We start from the raw sequence: 23,011 nt of genomic DNA, 5'->3' as shown, positions 1-23,011 counted from the left end.
AGTCGTTGCTACCAAGGCAGGGAATTCCTTATAAATATTGAATGCTGCTGCAAGGTCTGGGGAAAAAAAAAAGTTCTGGAAATGTTTCCCTTAAGCTCCAAAATGACTGAAAAACTGCTGAAAAATCTTTCTGATGTTTGCAAATGAGGTGTAAATCCAGGAGATCAGGAGTTAGCTGATGCTAATGGAATTTTCTAATAAACACTCACAGCTTTTAATGTAATAGGTCCTTGCAGACTGCTTCCTGGCTATGGACACGTTGGGGAAGGCTTGAACAAATGGTTTTGTTCTGAAAGGCTCTCGTAGTCTTGTAATAAGGCATGTCTCAGAAATTGCCTTGAGATTCTGTTGTGAGGGAACAAAGTGGGAGGAGCTCACAGCCCAGCAATTCCAGTACTGCTCTGTTTCATCACCTGAATGCATTTGGGGTGCAAGGAGAGGGCAGCACTGGGAGATGCTGTCTGCACAGTACCCCTTTGGTGGCTACATAGAGGCCTTTTGTCCAGGGCTGCTGTTTTTTTGTGATGCCAGGTGTGCACACATGAGATTAAACAGTAATAAAATGACTTCATGGAGTCAGTGAGGGTCACCATTCCTGCAGCCAGAGTGGAGATGAAAAGAATCCAGAAGTGAACTCAGGTCACAACACGTGGAACCTGCTGTAAGAAATGCCGAGTTGCTTTTAACTCCTAAGGGTACAAATGGCATTAAAGTATGCCAGCTAAGTAAACTGGACGTGATATTCACTGCCTGGAATTTACCTTCAGAATATTATCTTTGCACCTGAGATTTTGCCTTCTCCTGAGTAACCATGAGATGTGCTGGCAGTGGTTTGCATGCTGCACTGAACTGAGATGCTCAGGGCATTGTTGTTTCATAGAAAGTAGCAATCCTGGATGACAGGTGCATGCTTCTTGCTGGGGCTTCTAGCTGTGCCATGAAGCAAAATTTAGCCTATGACAGTCTCATGCAAAAACATTTGTGGACTTGCTGCAATCCCTGGTAGATTCCTTGCAGTTAAATAGAGGAGCTGCCAGCAGTGCATTGCAACTTCTGCATTTTCTCCTGGGACAGCAGCAGCCTTACAGCACGCCCTGCTCTGCCATCTGAGCACAGCACGGTGTGATTGCAAAGAGAAGCAGCAGGATGGTGTGGCTGCTCGTGAGCTGATGCCTCAAGAGGGGAGAGGTGTCATTTCTAGCTGAATAATGAGTGTTGGGAAATACAGCTTTCTGCAAGCTCACAGACCAGCGGGAGCTGGGAGAATCCACTTTAAACCCTTTCTCTATTTGTAGAGAAATCAGTGACAGGACATGGTGCCAGCAGATGGCAGTGCTTGTTAGCAGTTCCACTCGTGGCAAGAGAAGTAGGATTTTACTCAAAATGCAAAAGTTTTTATTTGCATTGCCTGGAACTGTGCTAGTTCCAACACGTGGGTGAGGCGGTGGTGCAGCTCAAAATGGGAGAATTATCACCAGATAGTGACCACTCTGGAAGACCCTTCCTCTGGGTGGGTAGGTGAGCTGCATTGGATAAGTATGGGGGGATGTGACAAGAAAGGCTTTTCCTGACGTTGCCCACATCATATCAGCTTTGCAGAGACTCTGTTCCTCTATGGCTGCTGGCAGGACTGCCCTTTGCAGCACCAAGATTCATTCTGTGTCTTATAAAAAGAGGTGAAATAAGCAGAGTTGTGCTCCTATGAAGCATATCCTTATTGCTGTATGGAAGCAGGATGCAGCAACTCCTGGAAGGGAACGTTGTAATTCTCATGGCGACTGACTCCTGTGTTCTGTGAGTTAATGCTTGGTTAGTTTAACTCTTTATTAAAAATATATATATATATCACCAACAGCCACAACTGTTCACCTCAAACCAAAATTTTATGAGGATCCTTCATGTATCATAGGCACATTCCTGAAAGGTAAAATACGTGCTAATGGGAGAACAAAGAGTGTTGCTAATGATTGTGAGCAGGCAGAAGATCTAACGTAGGGAGACTCCATTCCCATACAGTAGGATCAAAATAGAAATTTATTTTATAGATGATGCGTAATTTTGAAGACGTTGATTATTGTTTCACAGCAGAAAATGGAAACAAATGCTGTCAGTTTCCAGTGCTACTGACACATCCTTGTGTCACCATGTGATTTTGACAAGCTCTCTATTCTGGCCCAGAAAACCTTCTGAGAAAGCACTTCTGATGGGCTGTAATGCATGTGGCTCCTGAAAGAGGGAATGAGGGAGGAGTGGAGGATGAGAAGTAAGGAACAGAGCAGCAAAGCCTGAAGGCAACCTGCACTCGGGAGGCAGATCTTACATATGCAGCTGGCCTGACATTTGCTTTTCAGAAGAGGAAATATTTATGAAGCTAGGGAGACAGTGTGGTATTATCAATGATAACAAGAAAGAAAAAAGCATGTGTGCTCCCTGCTAAATGCGTGGCTTCTGCATCCTTCCCGTTCTGTTTTACGGCAATCACTGAATCTCAGGGCTTGGGAGGGACCTCTGGAGATCATCCAGTCCAGCCGCTGCTAAAGCAGGTTCCCTGCAGCAGGTTGCACGGGACCACCTTCGGTGTGTGATTTAAAACAATGGGTTTTCTTCTTTTCCCCACCCACTGGAAAGGGAAAAGGGGAAGAAAAGAAAACTCGCTCAGTAATGCAGGAAAAAAGAAGCTGGGCACTGGGAGAGCAGAGAAGCAGGCGGCTGGGTGGAAAAGTAAGCCCAGGGCTCGGGGAATTGGCGAGGAGGGCGATGAGCACGCGGTGATGGGCAGCGCAGCGCCTCGCCTTTTCTCAGGCACCGAAACCGCTCCATCCCCCCTATGCAAGGCAGCACTAAACCCCTCCCTCCGCGTCCCCTCCCGCCGCCTCTCCCTTCCCCTTTCCTGCTCGTTGCAAGGGATGCTGCTCTTCTCCCTGCCCCGGGGGAGCTGCGTGCCGCCAGGACGTCATTCCGGTCGGGAGGAGCTCCCCGTGTCAGCCCGACAGCGAGAGAGCCCAGCGCCCAGGGACGGGGGTGTACGATTGTAACCGTGCGGTGCCACGTAAATGTTTTGTGATGCCGGGCAGAGGGAGGGAAGGAGGAGACGGCTCCGGGATCAGAAGAGCACCGCAGCTTGTTGGTGATGGCATGGATCGGCCGCTCCCCCAGCAGCTGCCTCTCGGTGCGGTCACCGCCCGGCGTCCCCGAAGTGCCGCGGCACGAGACTGATGCGGAGCTGCTCTCAGCAAGTAAGTTACCTCATTGTGTTTGCTTTGTCGGCTTCCTTGCTTTCCTCTCTGGCTGTTGACAATCAGTAGCCCAGGAGGGAGGAGGAGAAGGAGCTGAGCGTTAAGTCTCCGTGCCCAGCCCTGCCGGGTGACAGCTGGAGACGTGCTGCTGTCTAACTTGTTGGCTGCTGGGAGACCGTGGGAAGCCGGGGATTAGAAGTGGATTTTGTGCAAAGGCACCGTCAGATCTAGCAGAGGTGTTATGTAGGAAAAGGCATTGTAAATGATGGAGTGCCCCAAAACCAGATTAGTGGAAGTCACTGGAATACAGCAGGTTGGAGCAGACAGGTCGCTGAACAACCCTGAGATGCATGGAGTGACTGTAATCCTAACCTGGAGTCAAAGATTAAATTCTTTTAGAATTAGGACACTTAGCCACATTGTGTTCAAAGAACCCTTACAGTGTAATACTCAGACAGTGAATTGGCATGATCAGCCCTAAAGGGAGACAGACCATTTAATGCACTGGGAATCTCGAGGGGTGTTAATGGCCCCGTGAAGTAAAACCCTGACTCTTTTGTGTACTGACACTGAGCAGATAGTGCTCAGAGTCTGTGCTGTTGTGTTAATTCATGCTGCTGGGAGTAACATGCTAACTTTTATACAGCATCTCCCCCATTTGTTTTTGACCTGAGAGTTTAAGGAAACAAATCAAGAACTGCCAGAAGTTGTCCCTGCTTCCAGAAGCTTGCTACGTGGCTTTCTGAGGTTTGGTAGTCAAACAGGTCATCAGTGCACCCCTTTCCTTTGGAGAAGAAAACTGCTTTATAGTCATGGCTGAGTGGTTTGGGGGGAAACAAAGCTGGTTCCTCTCAGCAGTTCTCTGAGCAGTCCAAGCAAACACCATCTGTAGGAATTGTATTGGGGGAGTTACTTCATTTTTGGGGTCCTTTCCCCTATTGTTCATCATCAGGTGGAGATAAGAAATCCGGATCATTTTTAGTTTCCATTAGAGAACGTTGTCCACCTCTGGAAAGTTCCAGCCTTGTTAGTTACAGGCAAAAACAGACTTTCAGATTCATGTTCTGAGACATATCTGAGGACCTTTATGAGTCACCCACTTCCTATTCACATAGAGGTTGGGAGAGACACTTGGCGCCTGGGATGATGCTGGCACTTCACCAGCCATTTGGTCTCAGGTAGATCACTTTGTCCCTCTGTGACTCATTTTCTCTTGTCTGCAGTTCAGTGGCACTGTTAAACCTCTCGGGGTGGAAGGAGCCAACATTTGGCTACTTCATCTTGGAGCTGTTTGGCTGCAAGTTGCTGTAGAGGTGTGAGGTGGTGTTAGCATCCTTCAGTTTTATTTTCTTTTTAAGCCAGCTGCAGGATTGTGCAGTAAATGTCAGTTGTAATAACGGTGCAATATATGAACAATGGAGAACAGGAATATTGGTGCTTTTGGAGCAGTATTTTCTCTAGAATTGAGGTTCTGCATACCCCAGTACGCAGTGTGCCACGGGTAGACAGCCAGGAACAGCAATGTCTCCTCAGAACAGGACTCTCTGTCTGCGTTCACTTGTGTTTGTTGAAAGGTAACAGTCACTTCTGCAATGACACCATAAGGTCCCCCTAAAAATAGTCTGGGGTGAAAGGACAGAGAGGCTGCAGAGTGCCTCAGGCAGAGCAGCTCCCTTGGAGATGCAGAGATCAAACTGGTTCATTTTCTGCCTTTTTTCGTCTGTAAAGAGAATATCATTTGGCTATTCAAAATGGGTTCAGAACACCCAACAGTGTAATATTATGAATCTGTTCTTTGCACACAGACTTTTCGTGCTCAACTTCTATAACTCCAACAGGTATAATTGACTGAAGGTTATGCTGCTGACATCCTCTCCTCTTCCCTTTGTGTTACATTGGGGAGTGGGCAGCCCTGGTGCTGTGGGAACTCCCTGTTCTCCAGTCCCTGTTCTGTAACAAATTGCTGCAGCCTCCACACTGCTGTCATTATGACCTGTCCTGGAAGCCCCAGACACACAGCCTTCATTCTCATTACAGTTTTTCCATCCTTTTCTGCACTGGTCTGAAGCTGATATACTGTGTGGGATTTGTTTATATGTATTGAGGGGAAATATCAATTTGAAAACTGTAGAAAATCCAGAGAAAGAAAAGGTGTTTTCTTTTTCTGGAACTCACTCCTCCGGTTTTGAAAAAGTTCACAGTAAAGACAGCAGCATTATTTGTTTGCCATTAGGAATAATGGAGCCAGGTTAGCCATGCTGGTAAATAAGGCTCTGTAGGCTTTTCTGAGCAATCTCTGGATGCACCAAAATGCAGGAACTGCTGCTGCTCTGCTGGGAGGTGTGGTGACTTCAGGCACATATTGGAGATGTGGGGATCTGTGGCTGCCATTCCCCGCCCTGCCACAGGTCTCCCATCCATGCAAGAAGCAAGCATCTCTGTTTTGCTTCCCCATCCTGATAAATGGGAACCAGAGCACTTCCTTATTGCGCAGATATTAAATAATAATCGTAATAACAATAAAAAATAAGCATGTTACTTGTATTGAGCACTGAAACACTTGGATGCTCTGAGGGCACATTACTGCCTCACAAATGACAACGAAAGGGCTGAGGGATATCAGAACTGTGATTATTGCAGGGGAGAAAAATAGACTGGGAGGTAACGAGCAGATAAAGATGAGGCACAAATATCCATAAGCTCAGTCTTTGTGCCATATTAACTTCCAACCCAGAGAGATTTCCTTAGGAGGGATTTTGTTTTGAAAGAATGAACACCTTCTGCAGTGGCATTTCTGAGCCTAACGGACCCCGAGCAGACAGGTCAGCATCAGTGCTGAGAGGGAATGCACTCCACAAAGCAATCATAGGGCTGAGGGAGCTTTGGGACTGCATGCTTATTAGTGAAGTGTCACAGATCTCTCTGGTGCAGTTTCCTGAGGTGTCCTGCCTTGGTTTTGGGTACCTTCACCTCTGGATCTCCAAGCACTTTGTAAAGAGTCTCTATACCCTTTATTTATACGTCTATTTCTAAGAAAGATGGTATGAATTGCACAAGGTCTTCCATTGGTGATCAGTTCAGTGAGTACTGCTGTACTGGTTGCTTCTTTAGCAATGCAGGGCTCTTCATCTTGGGAAGCAGGTGATAGAGTTAAGTAAAATCCTGGCTTGGGGAAATGGACGGGTTGCTAAAGAACAGCTGCTCATGTATTCCCATGCCATAAGGTGACACAGGCAGTGGGTTTGAAGCAAACAGTAAGAAGTGATTTTTTACCCAAACTTAGTGACAAATTCCTATATCCAAACTCCTATTGCCTGCAAGGTCAGACCTCTCCAAAGGCAAATCCTATCCATGCTGAAACCTGCGTTTACCCCGGTGAGATCAGCAATTATCTAAATGGAAAAAGTGACCATGGCCAGCAGGGAAAAAACCTCTTGCAGACTTTGTTAGGTTTGCCTCCTGCAATGTCTTCAGCAAATTTAAATCATGAGCTCTTGGGACTATCAGGAGGTACATCAGCACTGTAGGATGGGCTCGTAGAGAGCTCTGCAGAACAATGCCTTGGGAAGATATGAACCAACCCCAGTGTGACCCTGCTTCTGCAGAGCCAAGAGCGCAAATGTCGCTGCCTGCCCCCAAGTCTGTCTGGCTAAAGCTGAGCAACAGCCAGTCTGATAAAAAGCCTCTTTGCAAGGTTGATAATGCAGTGACTCACATCTTCTTTTGCAGCTATCTGTCCAAAAGGAAAGCAGCTTTGTACAAATGTGACATTTTTATTATCCTGGCCCCATTTAACCAAAGATGGTAAATGCCAGTGAAGCAGGATGGCGTGCGTGATGGTAAGAGGCAATTCTGTGTCACAGATCTCTTTGCTGGATGGAGGAATGGTTTACAAACTGAAGTCTAAATCTCTGTAAGATGCTTACACGTAATTACCAGCACCTGGAAAAGATGTGTGTGCTTGATGGCAGTGTATCATACAATAGAGAAGTAAACCAACTCCTGACATAGAGACAGCGGTCCTCTTTGGTGTCTTGCCATCCATCATAAACTTCCCAGTGCAGCTGAACTAATAAGGGACTAATAGTGAATTTCCTATTAGATTCTTCTGCTTCGGATCTCACAGACTGTATTTGTATCACAGATTTTGCAGTTGGGAAATTAAGGAAGAGGGAGAGGCAGTGATTTGCTCGGAATTAGAGAATAAATAGTGCATTTGTAACAGAAAGCTGAATAGTCTTCAGACCCCCAAACCTGTGCTCAGAGATTCATGTGCTTAATTATTGTCAGTAACCACATACTGAGTTCCCACTGCGATGGCAGAGCATTAAATCAAATATTAGCAGAAGTTGTAAGGCTGCTGCAGCTGTCAGTAAAGTTCATTTAAAGCAGGAATTTCGTTGCTTTAATGGAGCACTTGTGAGGTGTTCCTAAAGATTTCCAGACAGATTTCTCTTGACCTATTGCTAAAGATCAGTAGCATTAGAAAAGTGGTGTTGCCAGTCCCCTGAGTGTTTTAGTGAAAGCAAGTTTCCCTGTATTTTCATTAATGGGCAGTCCTTGTAGCTGGTTTCACCAGAGTGATATTTCTAGGGATTTAGTCCTTATGATTATTTTTATTCTATTCTGATCTTTTTAATATGTTTCCAGATCCTTTTGGTCTCTTGGGTATGAATCTGAAATATGGAACCTTACTCTATAGATGAATGTCTTCGGATCAGTTGTTCTCTCCTATGTAGTTTTAGTGTGAGTGAAATTCAGTTTTAAATTTAAGCTCTATGCCTTTTTTTTAAATAAGAAAATTCTTTTTTTAAATTGAAAACTTGCCACATTTACCTGCTTTCACACTTCTGCACGTATATAGATGGATCCAAATGGAGTAATGGATCGATCAAACAATACAAGGATCAAAAGTGATATTGCTGAGGAGGGAGCAGAGAGGCTCTCTGTATCAAATGCAGTGATGGGATGCTTCCTCTCCTACTGAAAAGGAAAATGAAAGTTTCTGGTTGTTCTGACTTGCACTTGGCATAGGGTACTGCATGCTGTGAGGTGTCGGTGTGCATCCTTATAATCTCAAGCAGCCACTCGGTGTGCATGTAAGCAGATGGACACCAAAAGGCAGCAAAGAGCCACACCAATGTCTGGGGGGATTTGAATTTGTAAAAACTGGTAGAAAATGATTCGAGGTACGTCTGAATCTGCTGTTAGCCAGCCCTGAGAGTCCTCTGCAGAGAAGGAATGTGAGGACAGAGGTAGGGATTAATACTCTGCTCAAATCCTTGGTGATGCTGTTAGAGAAAGGGAGCAGCACGGTGCTGGGGTTACCTAAGCCGCGTCTGTGATGTCAGGCAGTGGCACAGCAAACCGATTCCCTGAGCTTACCATCCCAGATACACGAATCCCTTCTGCTTCCCCTTCCTGTGACTGCACTGCCCCAGCCCTGGCTCAGACCCTTCCAAGCAGGCAGCTTTGCCAGCAGAAGGAAGCGCTGGGGCTGTGCTGCGGACAGATGGCCAGGCTCCCCGGTGGATGGAGCCAGCAGGGACGGTTCCAACAACAAGCTCTGGCTGTTTCAGTGGGGTAATGATTGATGGTGACTTGTACAAGGGAGTAGAGCAGTTCTTTGCTGTTAACCAGACTTGGCTACAGCAGAATAGAAGTGGAAATTTGTTACTTCGTGTATTCATCCTGCCTCTGCTTCCTTCCTGCCCACCCTTCGTGCTTTTTAATTCTGAAAAGATGAAGCTACATTCCTCGTCCTTAAAATTATCTTTCCCAAGATACTCTTAATTGTATCTCTACACCTCTTCTTATTCACAGGCTCATAAGAAGATTAAAGATAGAGGGAGCAGTAATAGATTTAGTTGGATTTTAATAGGATTTGCAGAGGGCAATGCAGAGAATGAACATCATAGAGAATATTGCTATTCTATCTTTGATATTCCTAAGGCTTCTCAGGTAGTCTTTCACAGAGATTTTGTCTGTGCCCTGCATTTAGAGTGGAGATTCTCATTTTTCTATGGAGCATGCGTGGGTTTTTTTTAGAGGTATATTGAATCATCTGAGTAAACAGGATGTTGCATGATAACCTGCAAAAATCACTTCAGACATCATTTTGTATTATTTGTATCTGATCAAGCACGGTTTTGCATGTAGACCGTGGGTTTTTAATAGCTGTTACATTTCTGAAAGTGTCTGCTGTTTGTCTGGCATCAAATGAGGTAAAAGAGTTCTCATATATTTGGTTACCAGTAGGTCTGGATCCATCAGACCCATGGACACGTAGCTGAAGATGCTGAACAAAAATCCTATTTCACCTCTGGAATTCAGGATCCCAGAATAATTTGTGGAAAGCAGTGAATGTACCCAGAAGGTGAATCAGTACATCTGAAATCTGCATTATCCCTGGAGGTTCTTTTCTCTGCTGACTGTAAGGGAAACCTTGATGAATAATTTAGACTTGTGTGAGATTTAGGCAGGCAGTAGTGCAGAGAATTTCTGTGCATTTCTAAGGTTTCTCTTGGTACCCCAGACCTGAGGCAGCAGGAAACTCCAATCCCTTTTGAGAATGTACATCATTACAGCTGTACTTTGCTTCTGGTTGTGATCTCTGGGAAATTTGGGGTCTAAAACGAAGAAACAAGTGAGCACCATGTCAGAAATTAAGGGAAAACCAAAAGGTTTCAACAAGGAAAACATCACCCAGGCCATTCTCATTTGCATGGTTCAGAGGTCCAGTGGTGTGATAAGTGAGGTGACAGGCAGCTGCTTCACCTTCATAGAGACTGTGTGCTACGAATCAGTATTTAACACCCAGTTCAACACAACTGTATTTAGCAAGTGGCTGTTGGCAGAGAAGCCCTTCAAAGTGCTGTGCAGACCAGGAAGGAAGATGTGCCTCAAGCAAAAATCTTTCCCAGTGTAAAGTTAGCCTGTATCCAGCCCTGTATCAGCATGTCTTGTCAAGGCAGTGTCAATGTTTGCACTCTTTGTGGTCCTGCTCTTCTTCCCTTCCCTTCCCTTCCCTTCCCTTCCCTTCCCTTCCCTTCCCTTCCCTTCCCTTCCCTTCCCTTCCCTTCCCTTCCCTTCCCTTCCCTTCCCTTCCCTTCCCTTCCCTTCCCTTCCCTTCCCTTCCCTTCCCTTCCCTTCCCTTCCCTTCCCTTCCCTTCCCTTCCCTTCCCTTCCCTTCCCTTCCCTTCCCTTCCCTTCCCTTCCCTTCCCTTCCCTTCCCTTCCCTTCCCTTCCCTTCCCTTCCCTTCCCTTCCCTTCCCTTCCCTTCCCGTTCACACAGCACAATGATGTTGGCTGTTGTCTCAATTCTTTCCCTCTGATCTTAAACTTCATTTCTTTATTCTCACCCAGCCCAGCCATGGCCAGAGATTCTAGGATCTTCATGAACCAGGACATGGACATCGGAGTTGCATCCAGAGAGCCTAAGAAGATTCCCAAGCAGGCTCGGGATGACGTTCCCATTGCCACCGACCGAACCCGGCTCATAACAGCAGAAGGTAAGAAGCCACGGCAGCGATACATGGAGAAAAGTGGCAAGTGCAATGTGCACCATGGGAACGTCCAAGAAACCTACAGATACCTGAGTGACCTCTTCACTACGCTGGTGGACCTCAAATGGCGTTTCAATCTTCTTGTCTTCACTCTGGTCTATACCATCACTTGGTTGTTTTTTGGGTTCATATGGTGGCTCATCGCCTACATCCGGGGAGACCTGGACCATCTTGAAGATGAAAACTGGATCCCTTGTGTTGAAAATCTCAGTGGATTTGTTTCTGCGTTTCTCTTTTCTATTGAAACTGAGACTACAATTGGGTATGGCTACAGGGTTATAACAGAGAAGTGCCCGGAGGGCATTGTGCTGCTCCTGATCCAGGCTATTCTGGGCTCCATCGTCAACGCGTTCATGGTGGGATGCATGTTTGTCAAGATCAGCCAACCAAAGAAGAGAGCTGAAACCCTCATGTTTTCTAACAATGCAGTGATTTCCATGAGGGATGAGAAGCTCTGTCTCATGTTTCGTGTTGGAGACCTCCGCAATTCCCACATTGTCGAGGCTTCCATCAGAGCCAAACTGATTAAGTCCAAACAGACCAAAGAGGGAGAGTTCATCCCCTTGAACCAAACAGACATCAATGTGGGGTTTGACACTGGAGATGACAGATTGTTCCTGGTGTCACCTCTTATCATCTCACATGAAATCAATGAGAAAAGCCCCTTCTGGGAGATGTCCCGCACCCAGCTGGAGAAGGAAGAGTTTGAGATTGTGGTCATTCTGGAAGGAATGGTGGAAGCAACAGGTAAGCACGTGTCAAAATCAGTCACTGTTTTGAGGGAGAAAAGGGAGAAATTTCACTGAGAACATGCTGGGGTTTATCATTCTCTTGTGACTCATTTGGGTGAGGTATTGCTGTCTGATTTGGATAGTGATTGAAAGAGAGGTCCTTCAGCTGACACTGTCGTGTTTGGAGTCACACAAAGGAGTTAGATGAAGAGCTGTCCATAATCAATTAGAATAGATCCATGGGAAAAAAAAAGGAATGAACTGAACGAATCTGGGAGGTCTTGTGTGGTTCTGCTTTCTGTGATCAAAATTCATGCTGCAAATCCTTTTCCATTTCTCCTCAGTATTACAGATTGGCTGCAACTCTGTTATTTTAGATACTGCTGTGGTGTTGCTACTTAATGGAGGCTATGAAGGAAGTGCCCCAGTATTACAATATCCCATAAAACAGCGTGTGCTGAAACTGGATGACTTGCACATGATGCAGGACATGTATTTAAAAAGGAGCTCAGAGAGGAAAAATACCAGCTGTTTAACAGCATAAAACAATTCTGTGCAATAGGCAGATTAGGAGATATGCTCAACTGATTCCCAGTTTCCCCCTGTGGATGTATTTGTGGTGGGCAATGAAAGAAATCTGCTTCCATATAAAATGAATCTGGAAAAGCTGTGTGCCTCAGCCTTTCAAGGTGTGTAAAAGGGGTTTGGCAGCGTGCCTCTCACAGGGTGAGAGGATGGATGTCTGCAAAGGCCCTCCATGTCCTTCCCACTGGCAGGATGCAGTGCATCCCTGTGGGGTCTGGCTAATGGAGAAGATGCTTTTACTCTGGAGTCATACCTAAAAGACAAGGCGTAAGGGATCATTTTACCACTTGCAGCTAATTCATTTATTTTAGGCATTGAGAAAGAGCCAACGGGGAGCAAGAGATTTTAAGCAGCCTGAGATGCTGATGCTCCCTTCAGGCAGGCTTTCTCAGCCTGGGGTTGGCAGCGTGCCGTGGTCAGATCAGGGTCCTTAAGGGCAATGGGACTGCAGGCAGCAGGGAGGAGCAAATTGCTGTCTAGAGATGCAGGAGCCTAGAAAGACTCAAAGATACAGAAATGCTTTTATGAGTAATTTTGCCCTTTGGCATTTAAGGATTTTTGTTACAAGACTGCTCTGAATCTGAGGATTTTTTCATCTTATTGAAGCACATGTTCTCTCTGAAACACTAACATGGGATTTCTGCTTGATATGGCATCAGCATCCTGTCCTACAGACTCTGCCCTTTGCTTACAATGGATCTTGTCCCTTCCTTGTGATTTGTCCCTGTTGGTCTCCTAACAGCTGAATGTAAGGGGGAACAGTCTTTCCAAATCCTGCACCCCAGAACTTCAGACCTGAAGACAGCACTCTAGAGAACTGAGTCTGCTCCCTAATATCTCCCTATAGTCATTAGTGAATAGCAACAGGTGAGCGTTTCTAAGAGCTAATTGGTGGTTATGCAGATTGCACTGTGCTTAGGTTGGAGTACTGCATTGTATGGGTGGAATTCGTGTGGCATTGCTAGGCAAATATTCTTTGCCAGCAGAATTTTATAGAGATGTGGCAAAAGAAGAGGGGGTGGAAAGGAATATTAAAGGGGAGGATTTGTAATGGGAGCTTATTTTGTAGCCTAAACAATTGCCAGGTACTAGAACCACCTAATGTGAGCACGGAATGCAGTTCCTTGCATGTCCAAAGCCTCTTTCCTCATCACACCGTGACACCATCAAATTCTGCTCGAACAGCATTGCTCTGCTGTCCTCCTATGAGAGCTCAGTCCCTGCTGGATTGTGTGAGGGGAAATCATTATCGGCAACAACCTTAAAATTAAAAGCATGGCATAGGAATGATATTACTTTACAAATGGGCTCCTTTCCCAGAGGGATTGTACAGACCTGTGCGTAATGATATTAAGGAACAGACATCAGTGGAAATGACTTTTTATGGTCTCAGAAGACACGGTGTGAAATTTCAAAACCAGAGCTAGGAGAGCCAGTTTGCACCGGGCTTAGAGCAGAGTGGGAGCAGAACTCAGGTGGTGGTGTGATCTGATCAGAGGCTGAACTGGTTTTCTGAATGGCACACATCCCAGTGAAAGTGGCTGGTGGAAGCACAGTGTTTCAGCTTCCCTGCTTAGTCCTTACTCTTCATTATCTTGATTAAACCCGTTCTGGAGACTTTCATTGTGAAGACCCTCCCTCCATATCATAACTTTTGCTCCCAGCTTTCGGTCCTTTCCCTCCCATTGCCCAAGCCTCATCTGCTTTCAGGAATGGTATCATTTACCTGCAGTGCCACTTCTATGAAATGATGGCACCACTAGAACCTGTTCAGGTTTGGGACAGCAAGAAAACACAGCAGGCTGCTTGTTCCCTTAATAACTGGGGGGGGCTGTTAAGCACACCCAGCTCTGCTCATGGTGCCCCAGAGCACACAGGTCCTGCGTGCAGCCTGGGGGGAGCTCAGCTCTGCAGTTGTTGGCAGGAGGGAAAATGAATGGAGACTCTCCCAGTCTGTAGAGAACAACAGGTCGTACCCTGCAGTGGTGGGGAAGGTGACTGAGTTTGGTGAGGATTTTGGAAAGCGGGCCAGATCCGGCTGTGCAGTGATTGTCAATGTGTAAATGAGCAAAGGAATTCTGAGCATCGTCTCTGAGTGAATAATGTTCAGTGAATAACCATTGAGGAGAGCAATTTCATAGCCACAGCCTGTAGTTTTAGACAGCCACACATCCAAGAAATGCTTTGTCCTGCTCTCAGAAAGGTAACTCCCTCACTGACATTAAATTCCCATTCCATGGAAGGCAAAGACAGTAAATAGTTTCAAATAAAAAGTGATGTTTTGTTTGTTTGTTTACAAAATGGAACGTTATGGTTTAAAGCAACGTTTTCCACTGGGCTTGAATTTTTCAAAAGGGTAAATAAACAGGGCGCCAGCACACAGGAAGCACATCAGCCAGCCTGAACCACTGGGTTTTCCTTTGGCTGAAGAAGAAAATAAACATTTTATTAGTGAAGTGAGAGCTCTCCAGGGCCCCACAGCCATTGCACTCCCACCCTGTGCAGATGGCTGCTGCTCAGGGCCTTTCCAAACATTATTTCAGTGTGGTTGTGGCACTGCGACTCCACAAGAGGTTAAGAGCACCAAAGGGAGGCTGCATTTCTGGGCAGATCTGTGGTGATCGTCGCTGAGTGAAATAACCACTGGAAGGACAAAATCAATATAGATGACAAGAGTTCTGACTTCACTGCTGCTCTGTGGGCATCCTGAAAGCAGCAGCTCTGCTCACAGTGCTCACTTAATGAATTGGTCATAGAGATTACTTTAGGGAATTAATTCTCTTGTGCCATATCTTAAAGAGACACTCGTCCAGCTGGCCCAAATTTGACCTGCAATAAAAAGAAAGAGAGTGGAAGTGGAAAATCTGTTTGCCAAGTGAATACATTTTTGCTTTCACTGTCTTTCTGCTTCCCACAGTGGCAAGAAAAAATCAGAACCATCCTATTGACAAAAGGGGGCCAGGCTGTTGTTGGCCGTGTCTTGGCCTTGCCCTGGTACTTAATAGCAACCAGGGCCACCAGGGTGTGCAAACACAGTGGGGATTCACAAACCTCTTCCATGTGGTTGCAGAGTCACTGGGTTGTGTGGTGGAGAAATGACTGGTTCAATTAGAGAAGATGAGAGACTCCATTTAAAACAGCAATGTCACCATCATTCCGATTGATGAAATAGTCTACATACCAGAAAAGACCTCTTCTCTTCCAGCTTTACCTTTTTGCTGCTCTTTAGAGACAACTAATCAAGATTAAATGTATCAGTACCTGTCCTGTAAGCCTCACTCTGAGTCTACACTGTCCAGTGTTTCTCACATCTGGTCATAGAGGCATTGGTGCATTGGTGTTTGTCACATCTCCCTTTGTCCTCACTGGTTTTTGCTGCCACCTGTATTAAATACCACACAGTTGAAAGACCTGACTAGTCCATGGCTAAACAAAATTACAGTAAACACCTGGAAAGGACAGGTAGATGTATTTCTGACTTGCAGTCTACATAAGTAAATATATATATAAGTAATCAGCCACGTGTCAGGATTCTGCATCTCAGTTCCTCATCCTGTCCCTGTGGGAATGCAGCCCTTTTGCATCTCACACCATCCATCTTTACAGAGGATACAGACAAATGCTGTGGCTTTATATGTAGGAGAAAAAGAAGCAGTTGCAACATAATGCATTCTGAAATTAGTCATGATTTTCTTGGGAGAACAAAGGAAGGCTGAAATAATAAGTGGATTTCTCAAGCATTCAGCATCTGGTTTGGGTTCTCTTTTGTTTTGTTTAGCATTTTGCATATAAATACACTTTCTCTTCTGCGAGAAGGACCTTGCAGAACTGTTACAGGCACTGCCTGTGTAATTAAAGGCAAGAGATAGACACCTGCAGTCACTGCTCTCACCACCCACACTGTGCTCCATGGGCAGACGTGGGCACACCTCTTTTCTTGGATGTCCCTGAAGTCACTAGGAATGCCTTTGTGAGGGATGTGCCTGGGCCTCAGGTTCTGCCTGGCAGAGTGAAGGCCATCGAACTCAAGCTTTTCAAATCACAATGCCCTTTTATTATTTTTTTTCCCAATGCTTGGGAGCTTTTCCATGCCTGGAGAGCATTCAGAAATATTAAAATCCTATTACTCTCCTCTGGCATAAAAATCAAAGTGAATCAATCCTGGACATGTCCTCCTCTCAAAGAGACAAGCGTGAATAATTGGAGGGCCATGCTCCTACCTTCTAATATTCCTTTTGAGGTTGGAGGAAAATTGACTTTTTGGAGGTTGCAGAGTTCCTCGGTCTAATTAATGCAAAGGGACTAATAACTTTTATCACTATTCAAATGCTGATGCTAATTTAAAGACACGTATTTCTTAATTGGAGCGATAGAAGTAAATTTTTTATAACTACTGCTTGCCATCAGTCTGCTCTTATAGCTCTGAGCCCATCACTTCTTTCTGTGTGCTCTGGTAGTGCAGCTGGAGCTCAGCTGAAGCAGCAGTCTGCTCTGTGCAGCCTTAGTGCACCTGGTACAAGGGGAGAAATCAGCATGTGCACAACAGCATATGAAGCCAGGGCCAGAGAGGTGAAATCACCTCCAGCAGTGTCTGTGGCTAAACTGCAGAGAGAGCAGAGCAAATACAGCAAACATGCAGTCAGCATCCGCATGACGCGCTGCCAGCAGATAATCGCTGAGCCTCGTGGCATTTAAATGAGGAGAGTTAATTTTAGGCTGATGAAAAACGTTGTCTTGACAGCCCCAAGGCTTGGGGTGGCTGTACCCGCTGAGGAAGTCCAGGCTGTGTAACAGTGCCAAACCATTCAGCTCTGCTGCTGATGCGATCCGATGGAAGCCTGCAGCCATTTCTTGGCTGGTGGGTCGTGCTTTGTGGTCCTCCTGCCCTCTCCTGTGAAACTGCCAATATGGGTACAGGCTGTGCTGGAACACGTAGGGAAAAAACAAGCTCTGAAGTTAGAGGGAGACGGCTGGCTCCTCTCTGGGCACCCAAACAGCTGCGCAGTGCAGTAAGATTTGGCCCACGATAACGAAGTTTGATTTTAACTGGTGACTTAAGGGGAAGTAAGGCTTGGAAATCTGGAGTGCTGTCCTGCAGCTTTTCCCCTTTCCACAGCAGTGAGGCAGAGCCAGCAGCCGCTGCTCCGCTTGTGTAATCAGTGGTGTTGCAAGCAGTGAAACGTTCTGAAGTCTGCAGCTCTCATTGAGTGCATTGCAGAAAATACAGGCTCCTCACTGAGAGAGCCATCAAAGAACTGGTTTTTGTCAGCACGTATTTACATGCCTTTGTCTTTGATAAAATGTAAGCTGCTTGATCCCCATTGATTTTGATGACAGGAAAGTGCCTTTTTGGTAGAGTTCCCTGACACCAATTTTACACAGGAATCTTTCCTCAGTGACTCTGCTCTCGAATGTAATGAAACACCTGGTTTAACACACACTGCAATATATTTCACATCTTTTCATTGACTGGAAAGCAGAAACAAGCCGTTCTGGATGTATTCCTGGCTGCTGTGAAAGGAGCATGCACAGACCCCATCACTGGCCCTGGTCAGCAGAACCAAAGTCCACTCCTTAGGGTTCCGCTGTAATGAAATGATCATTAACACCCTATGAAATGCTTAATGCAGAACTTGAAACCTGGAGGCCCTTCTCTGGTCTCCAGCTATCTGAAAGGACTGGCTCCAGCTGTACTGAAAACTTGGTGCGTCTGCTTGTAACTCTGTGCTTCTAACTTTTATCTGCTTTCAGTTCAAATTCAGTTTTGTTTGCGGTTGAAAGCTGAGCTCTGAAATGAAGTGGGTGAGGGAGATGGAGCTGGAATTCGAAAGGTGAACGTTTTGCACATCGTTTCACATTTACACAGATGGCAGGCAGTACAAATTGATAGTAGGAATACTTCCTCATTTTGAAGTCAGTTTGTTTGGGAGAAAATTAAACTTTTAATAGTCCTGGAAAAATCAATATGCTTGGAAAGTAAAAATCTCAGTGATTTTTTTTTTGGATGTAAGTTTTGAAGCACATCTGCTTATGCTGACAAGGGGGAAATGAAGATATTCTTTGGCATGAAACGAGTTTGAATGAAATGCCCCAGTCACCAAATATTACTTCCTTCCTTCCCTATAACTATACTAAATATCCACACCATTTAAACCTAAAGCATGTAATTATCTCTATTTTAAGAAAAGCATTAGCAGCGTTATTCAAGACCGAGTATCGTACTATGATTATTTTTGCAAGAAATCCAGGGAGTTTAGATCTCCCCCAGTTTATTGCATGCACTCTGCAGGGCAGCAGCACTTCACACAGCTGCAGCAGGAGCTCACAGGGCAAGGCTGCTGCAATGGAATGGAATGGCAGTGGCCCACTCGGTTCTTGATGGATGTGAGCATGGGATGTAATGATTCAATATGCCCATGGACTTGGACAGGCAAGGCTTGTGAAATAGAACTGCTGGTTTTTGCAGAGAGTGCAGAGCAGTGCATGAAAGGTGCGAGCCTAGTGAATGAATCAGTGCCACTGCAAGGCAGAATTCGACATCCACAGCACAGAAGGCAGAGTGCACGTTGTATGCAAATAGGAGGTGGCTGCATCCGTGTGCTGTTAATAAAAGCGAGGTTTATTGTTTTCACACCTCCTCTATCATCTTTTTGCAGTTACAAAGGTAGTGATTAGCCGGGGACGTTACAGTTGCATTAATTAACCAGGCTGAAGAGCACAGGGCAGCCTGCAAAACAGGCACTTAATGGAATTCGAGGCAGAGACAATGCTGCTGTTTACTGGGTAATGTAGGAGTTGCCAAGCAGTATGTCCCCACGCAATTAAAATACCACTGCACATGTGCTAAAAAGGAATATTTGAATGGGATTATGGAGCAATTACAAGTTGTCTTATTGTGCTGGCTCTGCGTACCCCTGGGGTTACAGAAAGCAGCTCCTGCAGGAAGCTGGCAGTGAGCAGTATTGGGTTGATGAGAGCTTTCTATTGTTCCTTCCTTAATTGAATATTTACAGCAGGAAATAACCATGATCGTGTCTCTGGAGTTCGGGTTCACTGTCAGGTTCTCCCCCACTGGAGGAATTATTTCAGGCCATGATTACAAGGCAGGATTCCCTTTGGATGCCTCAGACCCCTGTATTTAGCAAGGTCATTCTTTCTTGGCTTCACAACACCATGCCTACAGGCAGCTCCTGGAAAGCCATGGTAGAAGTCAGCCTGTCTGCTTACAGCTCCCAGCCTTGTGAGTGTCAGTGGCCTCTTCTGCTTTAAAGTCTTCAGCAGATCCTGCTTGTGTTCATGTCTTAATAGCAGCAAAACAAGAAACAAACTTCAGACTGTTCAGAGGTGGCTTTTTGAAAGGATAAGTTTTTTGATTACTCTGAGATTTCATCAGTCCATAATGCTCACGTGGTGAGAACACATGCGCTCTTTCCTGCAGCATCTGACACCATTATTTTCCCCCTGTGCGTTATTTCGGATTTCTGTTTGCATACTTTGGGCTGCAGGAGGTAGACTTGGAAGCCTTGGCTGCAAACTGGATCAAATGCATGTTTTGAATGTATTCCAGTCAGGGCCATCACTCAGACTCCAAAGGAGAACAGTGGGAGGACTTTGTGAGGTCAGCATTTCTACATTTCACCAAATCAAGAGCAAAAGCATAACACGTTCAGGATGAGCAGATGACAAATGTTTGGAAGAGAAGTCAGCCTTGGCTTCTCAATCAGCTGGTGATTCCAGAGGAGGTCACTCCAATGCTGAATCCTTATCTCTGCTCTGCAAAGCCTCTTTAAAAGTTTTCTAAGTACATAAACAAACTCTGATCCTTGGGGCTGAGAAGAAGCTGGACAAAATCAGTTTCATATTGCCCACTGTTCATTCATTCCATTAAGACACTCAACTCAATGTGCTTACAAGCTTGACTACGTGATGCTGTGTGTTTTGATTCAGCCAACCTATTATAGTTGGACTGAACTCTCCAAAGGAATATGTAAGCCAGCATCCCTTGTGGGTCACATCAGTGGGGCAGGAGCCTGTTCCTCCTTACAGACTGCATCACTTGGTGTGCAGGGGGAATAGCTGGTGGGGTTATAGCTTGAGAGGGGCAGCATGAGACACAGTGGGAGTGCAGGTGGCTTTGGCAGGGCAGGGGTTCGTCCTCCTTGGGGGCTGTGTGGGTCAGGATTGAAGTGCACTGGCAGGGTTGTGTGTCATTTTAGCACGTGATTCACCAGAAATACTGTTAGTAGCAGCCACACAAGGAAGCAGCGCCTCGACAGAGAAAAGTGAGGACAGAGAGAAGCTGCTTAGTGCTACCAGACTTCAAAGCCTTAAGTGCAGGTTTCAGGAAGCAGTCTGAAGATGCGGCGATGAGTCCACCCCTTTTCCTTTGAGAGCTCAGCTTTTTCATGATAGAGGCTTTTATGAGGCTTATTAAGCGAAGACTTTGTCTGTGTCCCAGAGCAATCAGGTATGGAAATAACATGAAAGTGCTTTTAAATGAAAGAAGTGGCTGGGTGAGCATGTAAGGAAGCTTTGCATTTAACATCCCTCTCTTTCCACCCAGGGATGACTTGCCAGGCTCGCAGCTCCTACATGGACACAGAGGTGCTGTGGGGACATCGCTTCACTCCCGTCCTCACCCTGGAGAAGGATTTTTACGAGGTTGACTACAACAGCTTCCACAGCACTTACGAAACCAACACTCCTGTGTGCTGTGCCAAAGAGCTGGCTGAGTCCCGCAGGGAAGGCCAACTCCTCAGCAGCATCTCCAGTGCCACTGTCCTGGGTGGAGGGAGAGAAGCAGAGACGGCGAGAGGGGACGAAGAGGAAGAGGAAGAAGACAGGGAGCCAGCAGCATTCAGTGGAGCCAATGGAACAGCGGGAGAAGTGAAAGAAAATCTGCCTGTATAACACGTGAGCTGCTGGGCAGTCAAAACCCACACACAAAGCAAGAGAGGAATTGACTGTGAGTCAGAGACCTGAGGTTTATATCCAGATCTCTGCTGCTTGATCTTGGCAAGTCACTGCACAGCACCGTGCCTCAGTTTCCCTCCCCTTTTAACTGTATGGTGAGGTTCTGAGCTTTGCACTCATTTGCAAAGCATTTGGATCTCTGTGGACAAGGCTCACTAAATGCAATCACAGTTACAATTGAAACCCCCACCAGTAGTTGTTTCAAAAAATGTTCATTGGACATTCAAAACCTATCTCCCCTTGCAAGGGTATTTACAAAGGTAAAGATCTAGAAGCTCCCATCTCAGTATGAAGAATGTGTTTTCATGCCTTCACTTAACTTGTGAGTGGATGTGTTGTAGATATTGTTACTGCTTAAATAAAAGAAAACCAAAAAACCTCTCTTGTACATCTTGGAGTTTTTGTTTCGTGACTTTTGCAAATAGAGCTTAGTTGGTGCTCTGCTCCAAGACGCAGACGTTGTTGTTTGTTTCTTACAAAATAGGACAGCTTTCCTGCAGATCTTAGCAGGTTCATCCAATGTTTTTGTCTATCAAACCAATGTGTCATCTTTGTGCACTCTTTTTATGGAACTACGGATACATTTCACAGTCCATCCACAATGAGAGAACAGATAGATGCTGCCCCACTAAAGGTTTCTTTTCTGGCTGGGTGTCTCATTTCCAGTTGATTATTAAAAAAAGATGTGTAGCTACCCGGGAACTTGAAACGATCTGGAATTTCACTTAGAGTCCCTGGAGTAGGTAGACTGGGGAAGTGAGTTTGCCAAACTCTCTTCCATAAAATGCATACTTACAGTAAGGGTTTAGATGCTGATGTTCCTGTAGCTAATGGGAACACGTGCTGACATATCAAAGCCATCTGGCCCCACTAGTGCCAGCATGCTGGTTGGTGGCTGGCCCTGCAGCGTTCTCCTTTTGTGAAGGAGATGCAATAGTACAGAACAGGATTAACTAAAAGATAATAGGGAGAAAAAATAGGTAAGATTTCCTAGAATGGTTTGTCCTTTCTCTAAGATCCTCACTTCTCACTCTACCTCTGCCTCTACAAAGATTTTTTTTTGTTTTTTGTTTTCCAGAATGTTTCATTCTGTAGCTGAAGCGAACTCCTAATGTAGGAGAGAGTAATGGAAAGTAGAACTGTGACTGATCTATGTGAGGCAGAGGCAATTTCAGCCCCTCAGAGGGAGGTTATATAAGCTCTACCCGGTGAGCTAACTTATCCAGTTCAATTCAGCATGAGAGAGAGCTGGCTGGGTCCCTTACGTGATGCCAGAGATAGACAGCTTGGAAAATGGCACTGGATTGCATCTGTACCTTGCTTCTCCTACCTGTGTGATACCCTCCAGAGAGAAGCCAGCCATCTTCAAATTGCCAAAATGCTATTTCACCACTTCATTTCCCCTGAGATCTCATCACACAAAGCTGCTCTTTTCCAGTACTGTCGAGTCTGAGAAATCATATATCCTACATCTTAGGAATTTTTGTCATTGAACATTATTAGTGGCAAAATAATTGCTGGATGTGTAGTCGGGTGTGTGTGCACATCCATTACAATGACTTAGTATTTGGTACCTACAAGGAACCATACTTTCAAGTTGTATAGACGACAGTCAGTTCTGTGGGGGTTGGCTCAGGCAGTCTGGTCGTTGCCTTCCCAAAGCATCTCAGGCCAGCCCACATTGTCCTCCTGAGCTGCATCCCAAACAGAGGTTGATTTCATTGAGCATGTTGAGTTTTTCTGAAAGCAAGAGAGTGAGTCTCTTCTTTCATAAAGGAACATAAAGGCAGACATAAGGGTACACTTTGTCTCTCCAGCAGGCAAATCTATGTGCTCAAATGCTTTTCCAGCACCGTACAGTACAAAACAATGGAAGGCTCAGCAGCCAACACTCACTGAAGTAATTTGATTTCAGGTGTAC

At 45.6% G+C, this 23,011-nt stretch overlaps 1 protein-coding gene across 3 annotated transcripts in view; it reads left to right on the top strand.

Moving 5' to 3' along the window:
* Positions 1-21,509, top strand: part of KCNJ5 (potassium inwardly rectifying channel subfamily J member 5) — a 35,426-nt gene extending 13,917 nt beyond the window's left edge. The window contains exons 1-4 of one of the 3 annotated variants that reach the window (XM_090123412.1): positions 1,005-3,236; positions 6,966-7,075; positions 10,602-11,548; positions 20,681-21,509. In XM_090123412.1, the coding sequence (XP_089979538.1) occupies positions 10,609-11,548; positions 20,681-21,027 (1,287 nt within the window). In that variant the 5' untranslated portion in view covers positions 1,005-3,236; positions 6,966-7,075; positions 10,602-10,608 and the 3' untranslated portion in view covers positions 21,028-21,509. Of the gene's footprint in view, positions 1-1,004; positions 3,237-6,965; positions 7,076-10,601; positions 11,549-20,680 lie in introns of those variants that run through there. The other 2 variants (XM_031599731.2, XM_031599729.2) reach the window with 2 other exon arrangements.
* Positions 21,510-23,011: the final 1,502 nt, after the last annotated feature.

The sequence above is a fragment of the Phasianus colchicus genome, chromosome 23, assembly GCF_987193195.1.
Source record: "Phasianus colchicus chromosome 23, bPhaCol1.hap1.1, whole genome shotgun sequence".
Lineage (NCBI taxonomy): Eukaryota > Metazoa > Chordata > Aves > Galliformes > Phasianidae > Phasianus > Phasianus colchicus.
This window is presented reverse-complemented; position numbering and strand designations above follow the sequence as displayed.